Here is a 26,607-nt window from a genome sequence, read left to right on the forward strand (position 1 = left end):
CTAGCATATGCCACAGAATAATTTCTGTATTTGAATACTTGAACCTCTGGTTAATACATTTTTAAAAATACCCAGACATACTTTCCTTCCTTCTTCCTAGTAGGCATGTATTTGTGTGTGAAATTGTTTAGAACTTTACCTATTCCATTGTATACATGACAAATTAAACCTTTCTGCACCCCCATCCCATTTTTTGAGGACTCTGTCCTAGTTCACGGTTTGTGGTGTATATTGCACTTCTTTCGACAGCCGAACTTTGACCTTTTTTATTGGTGAACGGCTGGTCTGCTCTGCCCCCCTTGGCTGGGGAAAGGCCTCTTGTGCTCCTTGTGCCATCTCAGAAGACAGCATGGGAGAGGGCAGAAAGCCCACATGCCTCTTGCTTTTGAGTTCCTCTCCCACTCTGTTGCATTAAGGCCTCCTGAATACTTGAGCTCAGACTGTTGTGACTCGCATGACCAGCTCTCTGTTTGTGCTAGAATGGCTTCTCTGTTCATGAGGCCTCAGATGGCTGAGTATATGCAAGATGGTATAAGCACAGTGATGATCAGACAAAGTACCCGTGGTGTGACCAGCTCCCCGGGCAGCACTGTCTTCTGGAGCGGAGTTGCTGGCTGCACCATTAGTGGAGGATGAATGGTTGATCTGAGAGGAGGTTCGTTGATTGCTCCTAGACCCTGATTTTTGATCCTCCAAATCCTTTGCTTTGTCATAATTCAGAACTTTCCACTGTTGATTGACTGCTTGCCACCTTTTAAAAATCCGGTAAACTGAGGGTCCTTCGTGTATTATGAGACCTGCAGGATAAAAGAGCATATGGGTCGGGAAAGAAAGACAAGGAAAGAAGACTCAGAATCTATTGCATTTCTCACTGGCTGGTTTTTCCAGCATGCACAGCCTTCTCCAACTTCAGCAACCCTCCAGCCGTACAGACTTCAACTCCACAAATTATTAGCAATGGCTATGCTGGATGGAGAATCCTGGGAGTAGAAGTCCAAACATTGGGAAGCTGTGCTTAGGAGCCTCTCAGAGCTCAAATCTCCCAATGTCATTATTTGGGGAAGGTCTGTTGCATGAGTGCTTCCCAATGGAAGATTCCTGATTCTCCCAGTCAAAAGGCATTCAGCAGGGAAAGATGGATGGATCTTTGGGAGAAAAGGAACAAGAAGGAGTGGATGTGGGAAAACAGCATGGTTACATGTGGCAGACAGTATCATCTTTCTTCTATATAATTCTATGAATGAGGTAGACTGACTTTCAGTGCTTCCTTGCTACAAGCAACCAAAGTCTTAACTCTTTGTATTAAAATGGTGAAAGCACATTGCAGAATCTTGAAAGCATATTCATTGCCTAATTGGCCCTACTAGATCAGATAAAGTTCCCATTAGGTCATCTTTTTTTTTCTTCAAGCAGTATCCAACAAAATACCCCCTGGGTTTTCTAAGCAAGGCATTTGTTCTCCAGCATCCAGTATTCAGAAGAACAATGTTTCTGCATAAAGGAAGCCATTGAATGTTGAATTGAATGTTCAATTCAGCCATCATTTTTGCAGCTATAACGGTAATTCCAAAAGAATGTGGACCAGGAGGAGGACACACTTGCTTCAATTTTTAAGGATATAGCTTTTACCCTTCACCACATGATGGGTTTACTGCTCATGTTGGCTTTCTTTAGAGAAACATATGGGTCAGAAGCCCTAAAGGCTTACATGGATTCCCACCCCATAGTCCATAAGTGAGTATATCATGTACAACATGAGTCCTTTCAGAAAAAGTAGTGCAGATCATACAGCCATTTTCCTACTCAGCTATTTTTAAAAACCAGTTGGTCATGAAACACTAGTTTCCTGCACAGGCATGCACTGGGGGAGTGACAAAAAGTTATATCATAATCCAAGACCCATGACATACTGTATATACTTGTGGGATGCAAGTATAAAAAGCTGAAGTTTGTGAGGTCATGACACCCATTTCAACCTGTTTTGGCTATCTTGGTTTGTAGGGGATGTGGCTTTGATAAAATGCAAGTAAAGGCTTAACTGGTCTGAACTAGAACTGGGAGAGTGGGTTAAGAAAGGAGAGAGAAAAATTTTAGATGGACAGCATAAACATACTCAATCGATTCTCTGAAGAAATGAAAGACTGAATATAATCCCTCCCTGCACATATCTAAGTAAGCTAATAGGAAAAAACAGGAAAGATCAGGAAATAGCCTCAATATAAAAACTATCCTATGTTGCAGAGGTAGTAATGAGTTTTTACATTATATTTATATATCTCCAACATAAACTGAGAAGAGATGTGGCACTTCCAACCAAATAAACTTGGTTTTGCATGTGGTCAGTTTAGAGAGTTTAGATATTAGTCATCAGACTAGTTCTCAGAGTTTAGGTTCTCAGGTCAGATTTTGATTGCATGCTGTTTTTTAACAAATTCCCACGTTGTTACATCTACACTCTTGACCTCCATCTCTTTCCTTTTGGAATAAAGAATAATGATGTAACTAACAGACAGGATTATGCTTTCTGCATATGTAGAAACAATAGGGTTAGACTTCTTTCCAAAAACAAGGTCTGTGAATGACCTAGAATAGTGCATAATCCTTCAGCAAAGGATCGTTACCTTGTCATGGTGCTGGAGCTTGAGCACCTCAATGATGCCATGAGCTAAACCGTGAAGGGCCACCCAAGACGGGAAGGTCATGACAGAGAGGTCAGATTAAATGCGATCCCTGGGGAAGGTAATGGCAACCCACCCCAGTATTCTTGCCGTGAAAACTAAATGGATCAGTACAACCAGAGATATGTCGGTATACCATTGGAAGATGAGACCCCCAGGTCGGAAGATGGTCAAAATGCTACTGGGGAGTAACAGAGGATGAGTTCAACTAGCCCCAGACGTGATGACGCAGCTAGCTCAAAGCCGAAAGGACGGCTAGCGGCCAACGGTGCTGGTGGTGAACGGCGACTCCAATGTTCTAAGGATCAACACACCATTGGAACCTGGAATGTAAGATCTATGAGCCAGGGCAAATTGGATGTGGTTATTGGTGAGATGTCAAGATTAAAGATAGACAGTTTGGGCGTCAGTGAACTGAAATGGACTGGAATGGGCCACTTCACATCAAATGACCACCAGATCTACTACTGTGGACAAGAGGACCACAGAAGAAATGGAGTAGCCTTCATAATTAATAGTAAAGTGGCTAAAGCAGTGCTTGGATACAATCCAAAAAACGACAGAATGATCTCAATTCGAATTCAGGGCAAGCCATCTAACATCACAGTGATCCAAATATACGCCCCAACCACAGATGCTGAAGAAGCTGAAGTAGAGCAGTTCTATGAGGATCTGCAGCACCTACTGGACAACACGCCTAAAAGAGATGTTATTTTCATCACGGGAGACTGGAATGCTAAGGTGGGCAGTCAAATGACACCTGGAATTACAGGTAAGCATGGACTGGGAGAAGAAAATGAAGCAGGACATAGGCTGATAGAATTTTGCCAAGACAACTCACTCTGCATAAGAAACACTCTCTTCCAACAACCTAAGAGACGGCTTTATACATGGACTTCACCAGATGGACAACACCAAAATCAGATTGACTATATCCTTTGCAGCCAAAGGTGGCAGACATCTATACAGTCGGTAAAAACAAGACCTGGAGCTGACTGTAGTTCCAATCACAAACTTCTTATTGCACAATTTAGGATCAGACTAAAGAGATTAGGGAAGACCCACAGATCAGCTAGATATGAGCTCACTAATATTCCTAAGGAATATGCAGTGGAGGTGAAGAATAGATTTAAGGGACTGGACTTAGTAGATAGGGTCCCGGAAGAATTCTGGACAGAAGTTCACAACATTGTTCAGGAGGCGGCAACAAAATACATCCCAAAGAACGAGAAAACCAAGAAGGCAAAATGGCTGTCTGCTGAGACACTAGAAGTAGCCCAAGAAAGAAGGAAAGCAAAAGGCAACAGTGATAGGGGGAGATATGCCCAATTAAATGCAAAATTCCAGAGGTTAGCCAGAAGAGATAAGGAATGATTTTTAAACAAGCAATGCGCGGAAGTGGAAGAAGACAATAGAATAGGAAGGACAAGAGACCTCTTCCAGAAAATTAGAAACATCGGAGGTAAATTCCAGGCCAAAATGGGTATGATCAAAAACAAAGATGGCAAGGACCTAACAGAAGAAGAAGAGATCAAGAAAAGGTCGCAAGAATATACAGAAGACCTGTATAGGAGGGATAACAATATCGGGGATAGCTTTGATGGTGTGGTCAGTGAGCTAGAGCCAGACATCCTGAAGAGTGAGGTTGAATGGGCCTTAAGAAGCATTGCTAATAACAAGGCAGCAGGAGACAATGGCATCCCAGCTGAACTGTTCAAAATCTTGTGAGATGATGTGGTCAAGGTAATGCATGCTATATGCCAGCAAATTTGGAAAACACAAGAATGGCCATCAGATTGGAAAAAATCAACTTATATCCCCATACCAAAAAAGGGAAACACTAAAGAATGTTCAAACTATCAAACAGTGGCACTCATTTCACATGCCAGTAAGGTAATGCTCAAGATCCTGCAAGGCAGACTTCAGCAATTCACGGAGCGAGAATTGCCAGATGTACAAGCTGGGTTTAGAAAAGGCAGAGGAACTAGGGACCAAATTGCCAATATCCGATGGATTATGGAAAAGGCCAGGGAGTTTCAGAAAAACATCTATTTCTGTTTTATTGACTATTCTAAAGCCTTTGACTGTGTGGACCATAACAAATTGTGGCAAGTTCTTAGTGGTATGGGGATACCAAGTCATCTTGTATGCCTCCTGAAGAATCTGTATAACGACCAAGCAACAACAGTAAGAACAGACCACGGAACAACGGACTGGTTTAAGATTGGGAAAGGAGTACGGCAGGGCTGTATACTCTCACCCTACCTATTCAACTTGTATGCAGACCACATCATGTGACAAGCTGGGCTTGAGGAATCCAAGGCTGGAGTTAAAATCGCTGGAAGAAACATTAACAATCTCAGATATGCAGATGATACCACTTTGATGGCTGAAAGCGAAGAGGAACTGAGGAGCCTTATGATGAAGGTGAAAGAAGAAAGTGCAAAAGCTGGCTTGCAGCTAAACCTAAAAAAACCAAGATTATGGCAACCAGCTTGATTGATAACTGGCAAATAGAGGGAGAAAATGTAGAAGCAGTGAAATACTTTGTATTTCTAGGTGTGAAGTTTACTGCAGATGCTGACTGCAGTCAGGAAATCAGAAGACGCTTAATCCTTGGGAGAAGAGCAATGACAAATCTCAATAAAATAGTTAAGAGCAGAGACATCACACTGACAACAAAGGTCCGCATAATTAAAGCAATGGTGTTCCCCGTAGTAACATATGGCTGCGAGAGCTGGACCATAAGGAAGGCTGAGAGAAGGAAGATCGATGTTTTGGAACTGTGGTGTTGGAGGAAAATTCTGAGAGTGCCTTGGACTGCAAGAAGATCAAACCAGTCCATCCTCCAGGAAATCAAGCCAGACTGCTCACTTGAGGGAATGATATTAAAGGCAAAACTGAAATACTCTGGCCACATAATGAGAAGACAGGACACCCTGGAGAAGATGCTGATGCTAGGGAGAGTGGAGGGCAAAAGGAAGAGGGGCCGACCAAGGGCAAGGTGGATGGATGATATTCTAGAGGTGACTGACTCGTCCCTGGGGGTGCTGGGGGTGTTGACGACCGACAGGAAGCTCTGGCGTGGGCTGGTCCATGAAGTCACAAAGAGTCGGAAGCGACTGAACGAATAAACAACAACAAAAAGTGCATAATCAGATACGCCTAAAACATAATTTTGTGTCCCTACCCAAACTGCTGCCCTCATGATGTGCTGGACTACCTGGAGGGGTGGAAAGTTGCAGTCCAACCTATCTGGTATTGAATATTTACACACAAGAAAGCAGGAAACTGCAGGGTCTACAAACAAAGTTTACTGTTAACAGAGAGACTAACTGGACTTATTGTGGCAGGCAGCACAAAAAGAAACAGCAGCAACAGTCATCCTGAGAAACAACAACCTTAACCCCTCCCAGTCTGCGATCACCAACAATTTGCACCCTTGTTTCGAAGCGACATTGTCTTAACTCCTTTCACAATACACAACTTCAGGATGCTGTGGCTGTGCATGCTATTTGCTGCTTCAGTTTAAAGCTCCATCTTCAGTTCCAGTAATGTGTCTAAACACCACATAGTTGGCTATGCAGATCATTCTGTGCAAGCAATTCAAAACACCCTCAGTCATGCATAGCGGCAGGGCGTGTAGGAAACTTGCATCCTGAGAACAAGACAGAGAATTTGTTCGCTGTTTTGGATTCCCGAGGGTTATAAAGCAGTGCCTGGTACCAGCTTTGAATTATCTTTCAATTTATATAAACTTCATATCTACAGGGAAGGTAATTCTGCAAGAGACAGATGCACTATCTCAGTGAGAACTAGGACTGAGTCTTTAGCAGAAATGTTTCCATTAAAAGAGACAACATAGCAATTGCTAAATACATCAGGTATTGTGCATTCCAGATAAGGAATACGAGCTATAATTCACAAAGACATATGATATCATCTATACAGTACATTTCCCATTTTGCTGAATAGATCCAACAGGTCTGCATTTTAGCAAATCACTTCTTCCCAAAATCCAAACATTGATTTCAGGAGCCAAATACTGATACTCAGGCAAGATTCTACCTACAAAATTAATGAAAGCATTCCTACTGATTAGTTAAAAGTTTGATAAGAAATTGTGAACTCAATTATTAAAATTCAAATATATATTCTCAAGAGTCTGCTTCAGCAGATTCTGGGTTAGATATTGAAAGTTTAATTTATTTCAGTCTTAAAGCTTATCACAAATGTTTTTTGTTTGTTTCTTTGTCTGTTTCACCTCCTAAACTAAGTCTATGTGAATGCCATGCAATTAATAATACAGTGCTGATGAATGGGTTAGTATATGAACTAAGCACCTGTTTTCCCAGATAAGTCAAGTTTCAAAATATTTACTAAAAGTGCAAAATATAACTTTCTTCTCCTCTGCCAGGATCCAAATTACTTATTGATTTCCTAGCACCGAGCTCAGGAAGCTGTAAAATTAAAAAGGAGCAAGCAATGAACAGGGTAGAAAGATGGAAATAATAATGCCAATCTATTTGCACTGTAAAATATGAAGATTTAGTAAGGAAGTCTATCAGTTTAACAGTCATTAGCAAGAAGCTCCAGGATTTCATCAAAATAAGCAGCTTTAGCAAAACAGGGCTCAGATTTCACCAAGCAATTGTGGGTTTCAAGGTGAAGAAAGAACTGAAATCTCCAGTTCTTTCTTCACCCTTTGCTTCAGTTATGGATCTTTATCTCTATCTCTATCTCTAATCTCTCTAGCTACCTTCAAGTTAACCCTGACACAACCATAGGGAATGGCAACAGTAGGGAAGTGATTCACCACTGTCTTCTTGCTGGATGTTATTTTCCTACATTAAATTATAGCTCCATGGTATCAAGGTGGTCTCCCATCCAAGCTCTAAACAGTTTTGACCTTGTGAAGGTCATCCCAGCTGCTCAGCTAAAGCAAGCAGGCACCTATAACTGGCAGCAGCAATACAGGAAGATGCTGGAAGTGGGAGACAACTGTGAAGACATCATTTCATACTGTGCAGGAGAAGGCAATGGTGAACCACGATTTTACCAAGAAAAGCACACGGTTAGCAACATAACGTGATTGATGATATAGTGCTAGATGATGAGCTGCTCAGGTTGGAGGGCAGTCAACACGCTACCAAGGAAGAGCTGAAGATCTTTTGGAGTGCTTACAGTGTTTATGAGGCAGATAGATTAAAGCTTTCTGGATGTTTAGTATGGATATTGTCATGCAGGCAAAGAAAATCCGAGCTGCAAAGAAAGAATCACAATGGGAATATGGAACATAAGAAGCATGAACATGGGAAAGCTCAACACAGTGAAAGATGAAAAGAATTGCCTGTACATTAACCTCTTAGGCATCAGTGAATTGAAATGGACTGGAACTGCACACTTCTGTCAGAAGATCACAGTGCTTACTACCCAGGACATGAAAAATAAAGGAAAAATAGCATTGCTTTCATAGACAAGAAGGATACAGCAAATACAGGACTTGGGTACAATGCTGTCAGCTAACTTTGTGGACAACCCTTTAATATGACAGTTATTCTAGTTTATGTTCCAGTCACTAATGCAGGAGAAGAGGTGGTTGATGAGTTTTATGAAAAGTTCAATCTGAAATTGATAGAACATACAAGCAAGATGTGCTGCTTGTGATTGGAAACTGGAATGCCAAAGTAGGATTTTTTTTTTTGGTGCCTTCAAGTCAGTTTTTACTCCTGACGACTGTCTGGACTAGTCCCTGCAGTTTTCTCGGCAAGGTTTTTCAGAAGTGGTTTGCCCTTGCCTGCTTCCTGAGGCTGAGAGAGAAAGGGAGATGCCAGATGTTCAAACTGGCTTTAGAAAAGGCCAAGGACAAGAGACGTTATTGCTGATGCATGCTGGATAATCAAGAAAGCCAAAGAATGCCAAAAAAACAAACAAACCAGCATGATTATTTATTTATTTATCTATCAAATTTGTCACTGCCCATCTCCTCTGACCAGAGGGACTCTGGGCGGTTTACAATATAAAACAATAAATATATAATAAAATTCCAATAAAATACACTATAAAACAGTTTCGCAAAGCTACCAAATATAATAAAATCCAGATGGCTGTGGTCTCATTCAGTTGTTCCGTAGGAGGGGGACTTCAAGGCACTAGCCAATCCCAAGTATGACTATTCTCCTCTCTGCTCCAAGCAGAGGGGAGTATAGAAAGGACTTGGTGCCAACCATACTAAGTTATAGAATGTGTCTAGGAAAATGGGAATCCCAGAACATTGCAATGTCCTTGTGTGAAATCTATATATACGTAGGTCAGGAAGTGACAGTCTGGACAGAACATGGTGAAACCAGTTGGCTTCAGATGAGCAAAGGACAAGGCTGCATACTCTCCCCTTATTGATTCAACCTACAGTATATGCTGAATATATATTAAGGGAAGCTGGATTGGAAGATAATGAGCACTGTTTTAAAACTGGAGGAAGAAACATCAATAAGCTGCACTATTCTGATGACACTACCCTGATAGACAAAAATGCAAAGGATCTGCAAACACTAGTACTAAAAGTCAAAGAGCACAGTGAAAAAATGGGACTACAATTAAATATAAAGAAGATCAAACTAATGACAACAGGTAGAACAACCAGCCTTAGAATTGACAATGAATATATTGAAGTGGTGGACAGCTTCTGCCTTTTATGATCAACCATCAACAGCAAAGGAACAAGCAGTCAAGAAATACACTGCAGACTAGCACTTGGTAGAGCAGCCAGGAAGACCTTGGAAAAGATACTCAAATGCTGTGATGTGTCCATACCTACAAAGATCAGAATCGTGCAAGCCATAGTATTCCTTGTGACACCCTTTGGAAGCAAAAGTTGGACTTTAAAGAAGCAGGATAGGAAGAGTATTGACATCTTTGAACTTTGGTGTTGGAAAAGACTCCTGAGAATACTGTGGACAGCCAAGAAAACAAATAAATGGATCATCAAACAAATCAACCCAATGTTCTCACTCGAGGCACAAATGACCAGGCTCAAATTATCCTACTTGGGACACATTATGCGAAGACCCAGCTCTCTGGAAAAGGCTCTTATGCTGGAAAGGTAGAAGGAAAGAGAAGAAGAGGATGACCAGAAGCAAGGTGGATGGACTCAGTTACGGTGGCAATGGGTGCACCATTGGAAGACCTGACAGAACAGGTTAGGGATAGATCTCCGTGCAGAAAATCTATCTATGTGGTTACTAAGAGTAAAAAAAAGTTGATGGCACATAATCAATCAATAATCAATCAATATACTGAATATATAATGAAAGAAGCTGGATTGGAAAAAGATGAGCATCGTTTTAAAATTTGAGGAACAATAATCAATAACTTGCGCCATGCTGATGAAAGTATTCTGTTGGCTGAAAATGCAAATGATCTCCAAGCTCTAATAATGAAAATCAGGGAGCAGAGTGAAAAAGCATAACTATTATTAAATATAAAGAAGACTAATGACAGCAGGTATAGCAACCAGCCTAGAATTGACAATGAAGATATTAAAGTGGTGAGTAGCTTCTGCCTTTTAGACCAATTGTCAACAGTAAAGGAACCAGCAGTCAAAAATACACTGCAAACTAGCACTTAGTCGAGTAACCTTGGAAAAGATATTCAGATGCTGTGATATGTCTATACCTAAAAAGATCAGAATTCTGAAGGCAATGGTTTTCATTGTGACATTATGTGGAAAAGGAAGCTGAACTTTGAAGAAGCAGGAGAGAAAAAGTATTGACACTTTTGAACTTTGGTGTTGGAGAAGGCTCCTGAGAATACCATCAATAGCCAAGACAACTAGCAAATTAATCATAGAACAAATCAATTCAGAGTTCTCACTTGAGGTACAAATGATCAGGCTTGAATTATTATATTTTGGTCACATTATCTAGCTCTTTTGAGAAGCCTACAATGCTGGGAAAATGAAAGGAAAGAGGAGAAGAAGAGGATGACCAGCAGCAAGGTGGATGGACTCAATTACAAAAGTGATGAGTGCACCATTGGAAGACCCAAAGGGCCAAGTTGGAGACAGATTATCTTGGAGAAGATTTATGCATGTGATCACTAAGAATCAACACTGACTTGATGCCACATAATCAATCAATCAATCAATCAATCAATCAATCAATCAATCAGTGTTCTGTACCAGTATACTCTTTCTCTGCCAAAGATATGAACCCTCATATTATTTTCAAACATTATTTATTTATGTCTGTGTATTCATTACTGAATTTTGCAGCAAATTTTTTGTTATTTCTTTATTTACCTAGTTATTTACTGGGCTTATAGGCTGCTCCAATCACTAATGAGTCTGAGCAGCATACTTCCCACCACCTGTAATGAGGTTAAAAACATAAGTGTATAAAATAAAAATCAAAGCATATCAAAAGCAAATATAACACCGGGAGCATCACTGGGATGCCCAAAGGTAAAATCCAATCTCAGAGGGACCAACATTACAGCAATGCAACCCCCAAAGCCTGCTGAAATAGCTAGGTTTTAACAGCCTCCGTATAGGGCTCCCAACTCCCATGTATCTCACCAGAAAAGCTGTGATTTTACTTATAGAAAACTGGCATGAGAAGCTTGATTTTGGAATTTATGCCTGTATCTCATTCAAATGTCAAATGCAAAACATCACCCAGCAGCACTCATCACCAGAGAAATTCTTTAAAGATAGGAATGTTCAGATGGTATTTTATATACTGATGGGGAGAATTCAACTGGCGGGTTGTGCGCCAGTTACGCCCATTCCTGGAACGGGAAGCCCTCTGAACAGTCACTTACACCCTGGTCATCTCCCATGTAGACTACTGCAACGCGCTCTACATGGGGCTACCCTTGAAGAGTATCCGGAAGCTTCAGCTGATCCAGAATGCAGCCACACGGGCCATTTTTGTGCCCCTAGGTTGGCACATATTACCCCATTGCTGCTCGAGCTGCACAGGGTGCCAGTTTGCTTCCGGGTCCAATTCAAGGTGTTGGTTATCACCTTTAAAGCCCTACATGGCATGGCGCCAGGTTACCTGAGGGACCATATCATCCCCATTACATCGGCCCGCCCCACCTGATCATTCAGAGAGGGCATGTTACGGACCCTGTCCGTAAGAGAACTTCATCTGGCGGGGTCCATGAAATGGGCCTTCTCTATAGTGGCCCCCGCCCTCTGGAATATTGCCCCCGGAGGTGAGGCAGGCCCCTTCGCTCCTGACCTTCCAGAAGTCCCTGAAGACTTCGTTCTGCCATCTTGCCTGGGGCAGGAAAGTGGGTAACCATTCTTGGGGGTGGCTCACACCCTAGAGGCCCTCCCACCAGCCTGGAATTTTACATCCTCTTGGATTTTACATTTATTTATTGCATTTTATAATAATTGTAATGGGTCCGGTTTTATGAGATTTTAACATTTCTGACTGGAGTTTGATTTTATTGTAAACCGCCCAGAGTCCGCCCAGATGGGCGGTAATTAAATTTGAATGAAAGGCCACCAACCTGAAACAACATAAAACCTACTGAAGGGCTTTTGTGCTGGATTAAGGTTATTACAATGCTGATACTGGGCTGTACTTCAGCAAATGAAACGGAAAGCTTTTTTTTTGAATGAGTGAACCCTTTTAACAGTGAAACTGGTTTGCTTAAAGTCAGACTGCCCCCACCTACCCTTAGCCAATTTAGGTCAGCTTAGTTCTTGCTAACACTTCTTTTTACTTGTTCAGTTGGTAGGTACAACGGACAGTACATTCAGTACAGATCAGGAAGAGCTCTTTATCACGCTGTCTACATATCAGTTATGGAGTCCTCTGCCATGGAGTGTGTTGATCACCAATTGCTTAGTGGCTTTGAATAGAATAACCTATAGAGGATTAATCTATCAATGCTCACTGGTCATTATGACTACGCGCAACCTCCAGGGAAATGCTATAGGCTTCACGTCTTGCTTTTGCTCATGAATTTCACAGAGGGAAATTTCACAGTGAAAAATAGGATGCTGGAGTAGATGATTCAGACCAACTCTTTTTATTTTCTTGGAACCAGGTCTATATTTGTCAGATCGATTGTTTCTTAAAATGGAAGCCTTCTTCCTAATATTAACCTAGAAGAGCATTTCTTAAGAGAACTTACTCATTCTTGGCTGACAGTGAATTGAGAAAAAAGATAAATAAGTCACCGTGGAAACACAGGTTACATTGGTAGTGATATTTTGTCCAAGTGATAATATGACCAAATTTGGGAAATTATGTGATGAGGATTTTAATTTTGGTTGGTATTTTATATTGGAATCATAACCCTGAACTCACAACTAGCATTCAAGGTGCTTTCCATTTAAGCAGTGGATACATTCTAATTTTTGGATAAGATCAGATTTGGCTAAAAGGCATTATTTCTTGATTCCTATTATTCCTCTGTAACATACTAAAACCTCAGGATAAAAACAAACATTCACAACATTCTGTAAAAGAAAAAGTAATAAGCAAAAAATGGGTTGGGGAACAATGGAAGTCTCCCACTGCCTGATTTCCTCTTAGTAAACACTCCACAATATGGGGGGGTGGGGGTGGAACAGCTGAAGAGAATTTCCAAAGTACCCCCCAAATTTGGTGGGATAATATTATTATTAATATGAGGAAGTATGAGGTAGGCATGCCAAAGAGAGCCAGTTTGGTGTAGTGATTAAAGGCACCTGGCTAGAAACCAGGAGACCTGAGTTCTGGTCCTGCCTTAGGCACAAAGCCAGCTGGGTGACCTTGGGCCAGTCACTCTCTCTCAGCCCTTGGAAGGAGGCAAGGGCAACCCACTTCTGAAAAACTTTGCCAAGAAAACTGCAGGGACTTGTCCAGGTAACCATCAGCAATCAATAATGAACTGAAGACACAACACAAAATAAAGTAAATATTTGAAATAAAATCTTATTGTGTAACTATCCGTGTTATATCTACATAAGCTGGTCATTTAAAAAAAAAGCAAATACAGTATTTCCTTTTTTTCCCCTTAAGTGACCAGCTTGTGTAGATATAACATGGATAGTTACACAATAAGATTTTATTTCAAATATTTACTTTATTTTGTGTTGTGCCTTCAAGTTGCATAATAAGATTTTATTTCAAATATGCACATCATAATATCATTTAAGTTTTTTTAAAAAAAAACAACTGAACCTGGATTAAATTCAAGAGTAATCCTTTGAACTTTGGATGTGGATTTCCTTCCTCCCTTCCATAAGTCAAAATGAGGCATTTTATTTCAATATACACATGGATTTAATAGCATTATTGGGGTTTATTTATAATGGACAGCATTCAATCTTATCCTGGTGTGACCAGCAGCTTTTGAAGATGTTTGTCTATGTTATTTTTTAAAAACAATTCTATGGGTATTTTATTCTCTTATTTCTCAGATCTCCTTACACATACAACACGCAAAAGTTAGGGGGACTCTACACCAAAGTTTTAGCATAGCCCTGGACTTTTTAAACAATGCAGACTCACCAGCAAGCACCATTACAACAAAGCCACCATTAGTCTTGATCGAGAACCTGAATTGTAAATGTCAAAAAGACAGCTCTTCAATTAATTACCCTTCACATCAAGCCACAAATGATCAAGTGCCACATATCAGTTTTAATTGGCTATCGATCTCTTTTTCTGTTCCCTGTGGTCAGACAGTGATGTCTTTGGATTTATTGCATGACTGGTTTCACTCAGCACTCAACAGCTCTCAGATCGTTGTTTGCTGGCAATTCCCAGCTTGAGACAGATTATCCCAGTGGAACTTTGGAAAATACCTTATTCCCAAGACAGACCATTTGTCTGTGTAGTTCAGTGAGTGACAGTGGCTCTCCAGGTGGGAGTCTTTCCCAGCCCAGTCTGGAGAAGGTAACAATTGAATCTGGATTTTTTTTTGCATGTACAGTAAACATTATTGCTCTGGATTGGTCCCTCCATTAGATAGAGTGAGGCAACCAACTCAGGCAGTGACAGCTGTACAGTTCTTCCTCCTGAGCCTGATTGATCAAGAACCTCTCTTTGAGGAAAGGGTAGGGCTGTACATACTTTGAAAATCTTTCAGAAGTGCTCTAGCCTTGAGTGAGCAAAGTACCTCTCTGCTCTTCACTAAAGAAGGCTGCTTTTTTCTAGGCTTCCATGCAAAGATGTGGCTGCTTCAAGACTTGCATTATTTTTAAGGAGACAATTTCTTAAAGCAGAAGCCTGGAAAAAAAAGGGGGGGGCTGCTTTAATGATGAGCAGAGAGGTACTGTGCCCAGTTTGCACAACAGCCAAAGCTTTTTCTTTTTTCAATATATGTACTTCCCTAGGACATTCCCTGAAGCAGGGCTGGCTCTAGGCTGAGGAGGCCAGGGGTGCCGCTCCATTGCAAGAACAAGCAGGCAACTGTTTCTGGGAGAGGAAACAGACACTGTTGTCCTCTATTAATCTCCCAGTCTTGTCACCCCAACTGCGGGGTTAGTTTGTGGTCCAGTTCTGAAATACAGTTTCCAGTGTTACGTCACCTTGAGGGCTCCAGCCCATTTGGGATAGCATGCTTCAGCTTCTGGAAGCATGCTATAAGCCCAGCAATCCACTGACTCCTTTGCTGAAGAAGGAACACCCAGGAAGACTAGGTTCCTGGGACTATTTGGGAGCTGCGGGTGAAACCCTTCTGCTTCAGATGGCTGGAAAAATAGTGAAACTATGCACCACTGCATCTTTTTTTGAATAAAGAAAATACAAGGAAAAGGGGGAAGCTAAGGGGGAAAAAGTCATTAAGAACACTTCTGTCAGGTTTTGAATCAGCCCCCTTCTATTAGCAAGGCAAGAATTATAGCTATCCTGCTATTTGAGCATTCCTTGTAAGGAGGGCGGGCGTCTAAAAACAGGACAAAGGAACAGGGCAGTAAGAATTATTTTTAATGCTGCTTGTTATCCCTGGCTGTACAGTATATGAATTTTGATTCTTGGTATATATAGATTCAATTTAACTTTGTATACATACATGTTATATGGTATATATATTGAATAGATACATTTTATATTTGTGTATATGTGAGACCAGCAAGGTCTGTCCTTAAGGAGGAAAGCAACTGACCATTGCTCTCAGAGAGCACAGCAGAGGCTCCCTGTTCAATGGGAGGATGTGGTTGCTCATAGACTGAATACTTTGAAAGATGTTGGCAGGGTGTCTCAGTCCGGATTGGATTTTCTTAAAATGGCTTAAACCAGCACGAGCAGAAGAGAACAGCAGCTCAAATGGTAAATATGGATATGCCCTAAAAATGGAATACGGTGGTACAATTGTCAGAAGCACTTGCCTGAGGGTATCTATGACAGGCATGATTTATAGAGAGGAAGATCTATTTCCTGACTTTGCTCATTAGGGACAAATTGGCTACATTGGGAAATGGATCTTTGCTCTCTGCAGTTCATGCTTGTCACAGGCACTCTAGGGCAGGTGCTTGTGACAGCTGCACCAACTGCATTCCAACATAGCTTCTTCATTCAGAAAGCTGTCTGTGTTTACTTTCTTTCCATACAATCTCCTCTTAAGCGTGCGACAAGATGAGTGGATTCCTGTTTTGAAGAGCCAGTACATAAGCTCTCAGCCAGCAACGTTTGTTCAAAAAGGTCCACACCTGAGGTGGTTCCATGACATGCCACAAATTTTCACAGTACATTTTGTTATTTAAGACCATGCATTTAAAAAAGAAACTTTCTATTTCATGCACTATTTGATCCAAATGTGTTTACAGGCATTTCCTTCCCAATCTGTTGCTGCTTGCAGATAGAGGGAATGGAAATCTATTTCCATTGCTAAGGCAACAAGGCAATCACTCACTTCCATAATTTTCTACTTTGAGTGACAGGACCCAATTGGATGTGCATCTTGGTGCACAGAAATGGTAGCTCGTCACATGGGAACCTCCTTTTCATACAGTGTTTCCTTGTGGAGGGTTGCCCCACATTTCCACTGTAAAATGTGCTCTATAAACCTGGTCTTTCACAATGATGTTTGACAGATTGCCATAAAAGATTAGGGGATGTTTCCAATGTTAATTTAATCATCATAGGGATTCTGTGTCTGATATTTACATACATTGGCCATCTAAATAAACTCTGAGGCCTACATTTTTCTGGATCAGTGTCCCCATCATCCCATTTTTTCCTGCATTGTACTGTAATTGCTATGGACTACCTGTCAGAAAGATAGAGAAGATCAGACATCTTTAACTTGATAAAGAATAATACATGTTATAATGATGTGCTTCCAGCTGAATGAGTTATTGATAGTGTTACTTGAATCTTCTGAATTGGACAAAACAGACTTTCCCTTGGACCAACTGGTGTGATCCAAGAGTGTTGCTGAGTGTTGCTGAGTCTGTAATTTTCAAGAGAACTAAAAGATGGAAAACTGAGTTTGGGTCATGTAAATGAATAGCATTTTGTGATGTTTGCCCCCTTGCTCTCTGGAGTTCTGATGTAGGAACAGTGTTCTTTGTCTGGCTCCTGGAGATTTTCACTATGTCTACTTTTACCCTTAACCTCTATATTAAAGTAAAATACAGAATGCCAAAGATTTCTGCTTCACTTTTTGCAAAGGAAACTTAACTAGATAAGTACTCAGCCACTGGAATGTCTTACAGTACTACTTGTAGAAATTGGGGTGAGGGTAACAATAAAAAGAGATATAGGATCCATTGTGATCTTAGCCAACATTTCAGAGGGATTAGAGGCATAAAAATAGTTGATGACCTTTTCCCAGATATTTTACAGGAATTAGGTAGTAGAATTTCATATAGAATGAGTACCTTTGGAAGGACCCATTGTGCGTTGGGAGTGACAAGAAAGGAGACTTTATTTGTGCAAATGCAACATGCATTGACCACTAACATTATTTTAAGAAGTCAGCTTCTCATGCTCAGAATAACCCCAAGGACACCATGAGGGCATGTGAGCAGCTAAGAGTTTTCTAGATGCTGCAGACTGCACATGGGAGTCTGCAGCTCTGCCTGCTTTTGTCAATATCATGAGAACAGTGTTGTGCTGCAAGCTTACCATTTTTTTGATGTGTGTGCAACATCACAACACAAAAGGAGTAGGTCTTGGGTTGCAATGGTGCAATGCTGCTTTTGTCAGACAGTTTGACACCCATGCCCACCCTGTAGACACTGCTGAGCCTTCTATGTCCTGCATCTCACCTCTTGGATGTCTTGAGAGAGTAAGAAGGTATGCTACCTGTTATATCCCCAGGCAGGATCACAACCATTTCCTAGGGCTTCTTGAAGCTGGCATGAAGCAATGGTCCTGCTGACCAAATGAGATCTTGCAAACTGCTTGAGACTTTCTATACCCCAAAATTCCTCTCCTTTTTGTACTGTATATAAGCCATTCAGAAGTAAAAAAAAAATCAGAAATGCATGTCCCAGAATTTGGCAATATGACAGTTAGCAGCACACTTCCCCAGTTTTCTAACACTGCCATTAATTTTTTTTTATATGCTAGCCTATTAAGCGCTTAGCCTTGATGCCTTAAGTTTCCAAACTTCCTTGTCCATTGGGACATAGCAATGAATGTTTTATGTTTCCTGGAATTAGAAACAGAAGCAATGAGCTATAACTTCAAATTAAAACACCTTGCTATGAGGATTCCATTGCTGGCAACTATAAATGGAACCAAATCTTGGGATGCATTTTTTTATTAAAATATTGTCTTATCTCTTAACAGCTTGTGATAATTTTTTTAAAAAATCAGTAAATAATTTTCCGCTGCATCTCTATGCGAGGCAAAACTTTACTGTGTGATCCAATTTTCAATGCTCTTCCAAAAACATATAAAGGTTGCAATCAAATGAAAAGGAAATTATGAAATCACACCCAGTTCTTAAATGCAATCAAAACATACATTTATTTCCTGCTGACAGATGAGCTAACCAGCTGCTTCCAGCCTTTCCTCCTTTATCAAAGTTATGTTAATCATGTTACTTCCTGGCAGCCACTAGCCACCTCCTCATGTGCTCTGTGTTCCCATCAGCAACCAAACACACTTACTACAGCCTTTGCCTCTTTCCATTCCATGCAGAACCACTGGAAAGAAGCTCTCCTCCTCCTCCTCCCTGCCATGCTGCCTAATGGGCCAATCAGCTCAAACAGTTTGTGGCAGGCGGCAAATGGGGGAGAAAACTGTGTGCTGTGCAGCCTGCCTGATACCCATGAAACTAGTCTCACCTCCAGGTGGGGAAAAACACTTGCCAGAATTGAAAGAAGACTCAGCTGCTTGCTAAATCAGCTTTTACAGATGTAAGGGGAGGTAGTGCCATATTATGTGTTGCCTCTTGTTATTCTGTGGTGGCCCAAAGTCTTAGCTGGCCCCACCTTTTGCTGTTGCTTTCTTAATTCTGTGGCATCCAGGCTCCAAAAAAAGAACTAGATAGATACTAGTTTGCAAGAAAATGGCTAGATTCATGCACCATACTAGGCTTAAATGTGGTTTGTTTCAGTTCAGCATGGCACCATGTATGGGCCCAGTTATTCAGATCAATTTGTATCAACCACCATAGAAAAAAAGGAAAAGTTATGAACCCAATGAATCCAGCCACTGAGTTAAACTTCTTTCTGGCAAAAATCCATGTCCTCAATGGAGAGGAATGCTTCCTGCGTGGAGGAGGTACAATAATCTTAGGGATCAGAATAGACTGCGCTTCAGTTATGCCATCTGCATCAGAGCTTGTACTGGTAAGGTGCTGAAGGAGTAAAATTAAAGCTCTCCTTCACCAGAACTGAAGAATAGAGCAGAATTTGATTTCCAGCATCAAATATTACTGGATTCAGTCTGACTTTTACAAATATCATTCTGTTGCCTAAAACACCAGAGGTTAAAAAGTACATTCCCCGCAAACAAAGCCAACATATCGAAGCTTTTCTGTATGTAAAGACAGTAGTGTAAATTAGAATCTTAACTATTTTATATCTTATTTTATGGAATTTAACAGAGAAACTATAGGTTATTCCAACTACTAGGGACTATCCACTTTGGCCCTGAATTGATAAGCTTAGGTATATCTCCTTCTAGGGAAGATTTTTAGATGGCCTACAATGGTTGACAAGAAGAAGAGCTGCCATGTAGTGGAGGAGTTGGCTGGTCTACTTTAATTAAGATGTTTTACAAAACAGGGCAATTCTGGTTAAGCATATGTAGCAATTGCTCTCCACAGGGCCTTTTAGGAGAGGAATCCCACTGGCTACATCCCACGCTCTGAGAGATTCATTCACCCACCTATACAGACAATGTCCATGAAGCCATACATTCCATAACAGATCTGGAAGAGCAGGTCTTGGCGCTGCCACTTAGCAGATGGACTGAAGGTTGACCAGATAAGCCACGAGATACTGGCGATAAGAAAAAGGGAACCCAAGATGGCGGCTGCTATCTGAACCTTTTCGATGACGGTCAGAGAAATGGCCTGCCACTGTGAAAGGGCAGGGGCACAGGAAGGCAGCAACAAACAAGCCAGAAAGAAAAAGAGATATAAATGGAATTAGTTCCTGATTCGTTGGCATCAATTGACATTAATTAGCATCCAATAACATTTCCACATGGATTTTTGTAAAAGACTGTAACAGCTCTTTAAACAAAATGGACTACATTGTTATGCAATAGCTCCCAGAAGAAAGGGCAATTCTGAATTTGTTGCAGCATTTGGAAAAAGACAGTATTAATTCCTGCCCTGCTGATCCCTCAGGCATTAGTGCTCCCTGCCCATCCTACAAAACTTGGATCACAGTCATTTTTCTACAGTTCTATCCTGCTGTTTCTGAAGGGTTGGTTAGGAATTAGTTGAACCCCATTTTAAAAAAAAGACTAATGAAAAAATGAACTGTTCATTTTGGTAATAATGGCGATGATTTTGTTAAATTATATTCTGATATATTTTAGTATTCATACCTCTTCTGTAGCACCTTGATATCCAAACATAAAGCAATCATTAAAGTTATTTTTATTAAACAAACAAATATAAATTAGAGGAAATGAAATAGCATTTGGGACAAACTTTGGAGATTCGATTAGCCTGACCCTGTTGGCCTTTTGCACGCTCATAAAGGCATGGCGGTGTTCCTGGGCCTGGGGTCAGAGTGTCTATTGGAGCCTGTGAATCAATTTTGTTGCAGTATTTGTATTATATCTGTATAGATTTTTTTAAAAAAAATCTTGTCTGCCAATTATCTGTTTTTTTTAAAAAAAATTGTTGGTTCTTGCTGTTTTTTTAAATTGTTGTTAGCAATCCAGAGTCTTTTGTTTGAGATGGGTAGCTTTATCAACTGAATGAATGAATAAATAAATAAAATAAAGTTTTCTTTATTTGCTCATCTATTAGCATATGTGATACTTAATTCTGAGAAGAATGAGAAGAAGAAATCTACTTCCTGGGTATCTGGGGGAAATCCTGCAGCCCAAATATACCATTAAAGCATCCATTAACGCAGGCAAAAAAATACCCCAGCTTTGAAGTACTAATGGGAGAGCATTAAAAAAAACAACTCCAAGGCAGTAGGCTGAAACAGTGGCAGTTTCTCTGTCCTTGACCTTCGGCTTCTTTGCCAATCTACCATTCTGTCACGTACTGCCCCTTTTTGCTTAGGCGCCATCAGTAATTTTAGTGCAGAGACTGCAGGAATCATTATCTACTCTTTGTCCTAATTTTTGTCCTAACAGTCAGGAATCATGCTGAGACGAGGAATAGGTCTCTAGTGTTTATTACTGCTACATAAGACAGAATCCTAACAAACTGAAGAAGTGTGGGAAAAACCCAGACAGATAAACCCCAAAAGTTAAGGCGGGTCTGATCTGTGTCTCTTTGAATGGCTGCTTAATTCCTTAGTACTACGCATGCGTTTTCCCCCCTGGATAGAGGCCCCCTCCTGCTCGCCATCAGTACTCATGACATCACCCTCCCCTCCAGATTCACATTCCATTTCAGCCCCCTCCCTTCCAGAGATTTGATAAGAGTCTATGTCTCCTTCCAAGCTCCCATGGGAACTGGGCAACGATGGAAATTCTTCAAAGGAAAACTCCTCCAAGGACGAATCAGTGCTGCTCTCCAGGTCTGATAACGCTTCTGGCCCAGGTGGCTGCTGCTGGAAAATAGCTAGATAATTGGAAGATTCTTCCCCCCTCCCCCTTGGGAAATGCAAGCCTGAGGTGGAGGGCTGTAGCCCTCCCTCCTCCTCTGTTTCTGGTCTCAAGGCTTCAGGCGGGGGTGGGGGCTGCAAACTTACGAACTCCTCTGCTTGGGATTCCTCTGCTTGCTCAGCCAAGTGAGGAATCTCTGGTAGAGTGCGAGGCTTGGGTTTGTGAGGGAAAAGCTGATGGAATCAATGAACCAGTGTTGGTGCATGTACATCTCTGGCATTCTCCCACATGCACTCTTCCTCAGGGTACCCTTTCCAGTGTATTAAATATTGGATGCCCCTTCCCCTCCTCCTAGAGTCCAGAATTTCCTCGACTTCATATTCCTCCTCCCCTTCCACAATTACTGGAGGTGGGGGGGGTGGCAGTTGCGATCGTAAGGCACTTGGGGGAGGGTCCTTGGCTAGCAAGGGTCTGTGAAAGACTGAATGGATTTTCATGGATGCTGGCAGCTTTAAGTGATAAGCCACTGGATTTATCTGCTGTACCACAGTGAAAGGGCCCACAAACTTAGAGTCCAACTTCTTGGAGGGCCTGGTAGAGGTCAAAAACTTGGTAGAGAGCCACACTTTGTCTCCTACTGCAATCGCTGGCCCCTCTTGTCTGTGAGCATCTGCAGCTCTCTTGTAAGCACTCTTTGCCCTGTTCAGCTGCTCCTTTAACAACTCCTGTGCGGCTTGTTGCTCTTTAAGAAAATCAGCCGCGGCTGGAACAGCTCCCTGCTGGGAGGAGGTGGGCAACACCCGAGAGTTAACCCCGTAGAGTGCTTGGAAAGGAGACATCTTGGTAGAGGCCTGCACAGAATTATTATATGTAAATTCTGCCATGGGGAGTAGGGCTGGCTGATAAGTGGTGTAACACCTGAGGTACTGCTGTAACCATTGGTTAATTTTCTCAGCTTGCCCATTACTAGCCGGATGATGCGATGATGTTAGGTGGATCTGGACCCCTAATGACTGGAAAAAGCGCCCTCCAGAACCTGGAAGTGAACTGAGGGCCTCTGTCAATCACCAAGTGATTTATCATGCCTCTATACCTAAAAACATGGTCCATGAACAACTGCGCTGTGGCTTGCACAGATGGGAGGCCCTTGCAAGGGATAAAATGCGCCTTTTTAGTGAAAAGGTCCACCACCACTAGTATGGAAGTCAGCCCCTGGACCAGAGGTAATTCAGTGATGAAATCCATGGAGATTGTATTCCAAGGCCTACTGGGGGTGGGTAGGGGTTGCAAGAGTCCTGTGGGCTTCCCTGGGAGAGGCTTGGCTCGTCTACAGGTATGACAAGAAGCCACGTAACCCTTTATGTCTGCAGTCATCTTAGGCCACCAGTAGTCTCTCAGAGCTCTATGGACGGTTTTGAAAACACCTTCGTGGCCTGCCGTTTGATGGTCATGGCAAAGTCTCAGTACTTCTTCCCTCAATGAGGGGGGAATGTATAATTGCCCACTATGCCAGAGGATTCCTGCCTCCACATTAAAGGGGGAGGCAGTGTCTTGCAGGCCCCTCTGGAGGTCATCCATCCTGGCCCTGGCATATGGGTCCTGTTGCTGCTGAGCTCTGACTCTTATAAATAGGTCCTCTGCTTGTCTGCCTGCTGCTAAAATCTCTGTCTGGTTCCCCCTCATAGACTGCTAAAAGTTGTGAGGTTGTAATATAGTAGCCTGGACCTCCTGGTGAGTAGCAGGGGTTGCCTGAATGGATCGAGACAGGGCATCTGCCAAACGGTTCTGCGCCCCGGGAACATAAGAAATAACAAAATTGAAATGGGAGAAAAACTGGCTCCATCTGATTTGGCGTGGGGTGAGGGATCTGGTGTTTTGTAGAAGCTGTAAATTCTTGTGATTGGTGCAAACTTTCACAGGAAAGGTTGCACCTTCTAGCCAGTGCCTCCACTCTTGGAATGCTGCTTTAATTGCTAGCAACTCCTTGTTAAAAAAAAATCATAGTTTCTCTCTGCTGGTGAGAGCATGAGTGAAAAAAAGGCACAAGGAAGCAATGTATTCTTGGTTTTGTTTGTATATTGCAATAACACCGCCCCAATGGCAATACTGGAAGCATCTGAATGCATTATGAATTGCTTCGTGGGATCAGGGTGCTTTAAAAGTGGCTGGGATGCAAAGAGTTGCTTAAATTCTTCGAAGGCTGCTTGCTCTCTCTCCCCCCAAATGAATTTTGACCCTTTCTTCAAAAGCTCTGTGAGGGGTTTAGCCCTGTCACTAAATTTATGAATCTCCTGTAAAAATTGCGAAATCTTTGTACATCTTTCACATGTCGGGGGGGGGGGGGGTTGCCAAGAGAGAATTGCCTGGACCTTAGAAGGATCCATGGATATGCCTTCTGTTGATATTTTATAGCCCAGGAAATGTGATTCAGTTAAATCAAAGGCACACTTCTCTAGCTTGGGGAACAGCTTGTTCTCTCTCAATCTTTGTAAGACATTACGTACATGGGTTACGTGAGTTGTAGCATCGTCAGAGAATATTAATATGTCATCTAGATAAATGACTAGATGTTGTTGTTTATTCGTTCAGTCGCTTCCGACTCTTCATGACTTCATGGACCAGCCCACGCCAGAGCTTCCTGTCAGTCATCAACACCCCCAGCTCCCCCAGGGACGAATCCATCACCTCTAGAATATCATCCATCCACCTTGCCCTTGGTCGGCCCCTCTTCCTTTTGCCTTCCACTCTCCCTAGCATCAGCATCTTCTCCAGGGTGTCCTGTCTTCTCATTATGTGGCCAAAGTATTTCAGTTTTGCCTTTAATATCATGCCCTCAAGTGAGCAGTCTGGCTTGATTTCCTGGAGGATGGACTGGTTTGATCTTCTTGCAGTCCAAGGCACTCTCAGAATTTTCCTCCAACACCACAGTTCAAAAGCATCGATCTTCCTTCGCTCAGCCTTCCTTATGGTCCAGCTCTCGCAGCCATATGTTACTACGGGGAACACCATTGCTTTAACTATGCGGGCCTTTGTTGTCAGTGTGATGTCTCTGCTCTTAACTATTTTATTGAGATTTGTCATTGCTCTTCTCCCAAGGATTAAGCGTCTTCTGATTTCCTGACTGCAGTCAGCATCTGCAGTCATCTTTGCAGCTAGGAATACAAAGTTTTTCACTGCTTCTACATTTTCTCCCTCTATTTGCCAGTTATCAATCAAGCTGGTTGCCATAATCTTGGTTTTTTTGAGGTTTAGCTGCAAGCCAGCTTTTGCACTTTCTTCTTTCACCTTCATCATAAGGCTCCTCAGTTCCTCTTCACTTTCAGCCATCAAAGTGGTATCATCTGCATATCTGAGATTGTTAATGTTTCTTCCAGAGATTTTAACTCCAGCCTTGGATTCCTCAAGCCCAGCATGTCGCATGATGTGTTCTGCATACAAGTTGAATAGGTAGGGTGAGAGTATACAGCCCTGCCGTACTCCTTTCCCAATCTTAAACCAGTCCGTTGTTCCGTGGTCTGTTCTTACTGTTGCTACTTGGCCGTTATACAGATTCTTCAGGAGGCATACAAGATGACTGGTATCCCCATACCACTAAGAACTTGCCACAATTTGTTATGGTCCACACAGTCAAAGGCTTTAGAATAGTCAACAAAACAGAAATAGATGTTTTTCTGAAACTCCCTGGCTTTTTCCATTATCCAGCGGATATTGGCAATTTGGTCTCTAGTTCCTCTGCCTTTTCTAAACCCAGCTTGTACATCTGGCAATTCTCGCTCCATGAATTGCTGAAGTCTACCTTGCAGGATCTTGAGCATTACCTTACTGGCATGTGAAATGAGTGCCACTGTTCGATAGTTTGAACATTCTTTAGTGTTTCCCTTTTTTGGTATGGGGATGTAAGTTGTTTTTTTCCAGTCTGATGGCCATTCTTGTGTTTTCCAAATTTGCTGGCATATAGCATGCATTACCTTGACCGCATCATCTCACAAGATTTTGAACAGTTCAGCTGGGATGCCATTGTCTCCTGCTGCCTTGTTATTAGCAATGCTTCTTAAGGCCCATTCAACCTCACTCTTCAGGATGTCTGGCTCTAGCTCACTGACCACACCATCAAAGCTATCCCCGATATTGTTATCCCTCCTATACAGGTCTTTTGTATATTCTTGCCACCTTTTCTTGATCTCTTCTTCTTCTGTTAGGTCCTTGCCATCTTTGTTTTTGATTATACCCATTTTGGCCTGGAATTTACCTCCGATGTTTCTAATTTTCTGGAAGAGGTCTCTTGTCCTTCCTATTCTATTGTCTTCTTCCACTTCTGTGCATTGCTTTTTTAAAAATAATTCCTTATCTCTTCTGGCTAACCTCTGGAATTTTGCATTTAATTGGGCATATCTCCCCCTATCACTGTTGCCTTTTGCTTTCCTTCTTTCTTGGGCTACTTCTAGTGTCTCAGCAGACAGCCATTTTACCTTCTTGGTTTTCTCTTTCTTTGGGATGTATTTTGTTGCCGCCTCCTGAACAATGTTGTAAACTTCTGTCCATAGTTCTTCCGGGACCCTGTCTACTAAGTCCAGTCCCTTAAATCTATTCTTCACCTCCACTGCATATTCCTTAGGGGTATTAATGAGCTCATATCTAGCTGATCTGTGGGTCTTCCCTAATCTCTTTAGTCTGATCCTAAATTGTACAATAAGAAGTTTGTGATCGGAACTACAGTCAGCTCCAGGTCTTGTTTTTACCGACTGTATAGATGTCCGCCACCTTTGGCTGCAAAGGATGTA

The 26,607-nt window shown here is 41.8% G+C and overlaps 1 protein-coding gene across 1 annotated transcript in view; it reads right to left on the reverse strand.

Annotated features, from left to right (window-relative positions):
• Positions 1-435: 435 nt before the first annotated feature.
• Positions 436-26,607, reverse strand: part of MARCHF4 (membrane associated ring-CH-type finger 4) — a 127,117-nt gene continuing 100,945 nt past the window's right edge. The window contains exons 3-4 of the mRNA XM_063292510.1: positions 19,973-20,165; positions 436-797 (exon numbers count right to left, since the gene is read on the reverse strand). Coding sequence (XP_063148580.1) covers positions 436-797; positions 19,973-20,165 — 555 coding nt within the window. The remainder of the gene's footprint in view (positions 798-19,972; positions 20,166-26,607) is intronic.

This window comes from Candoia aspera, chromosome 1 (genome assembly GCF_035149785.1).
Source record: "Candoia aspera isolate rCanAsp1 chromosome 1, rCanAsp1.hap2, whole genome shotgun sequence".
NCBI classification, from domain to species: Eukaryota; Metazoa; Chordata; class Lepidosauria; order Squamata; family Boidae; genus Candoia; species Candoia aspera.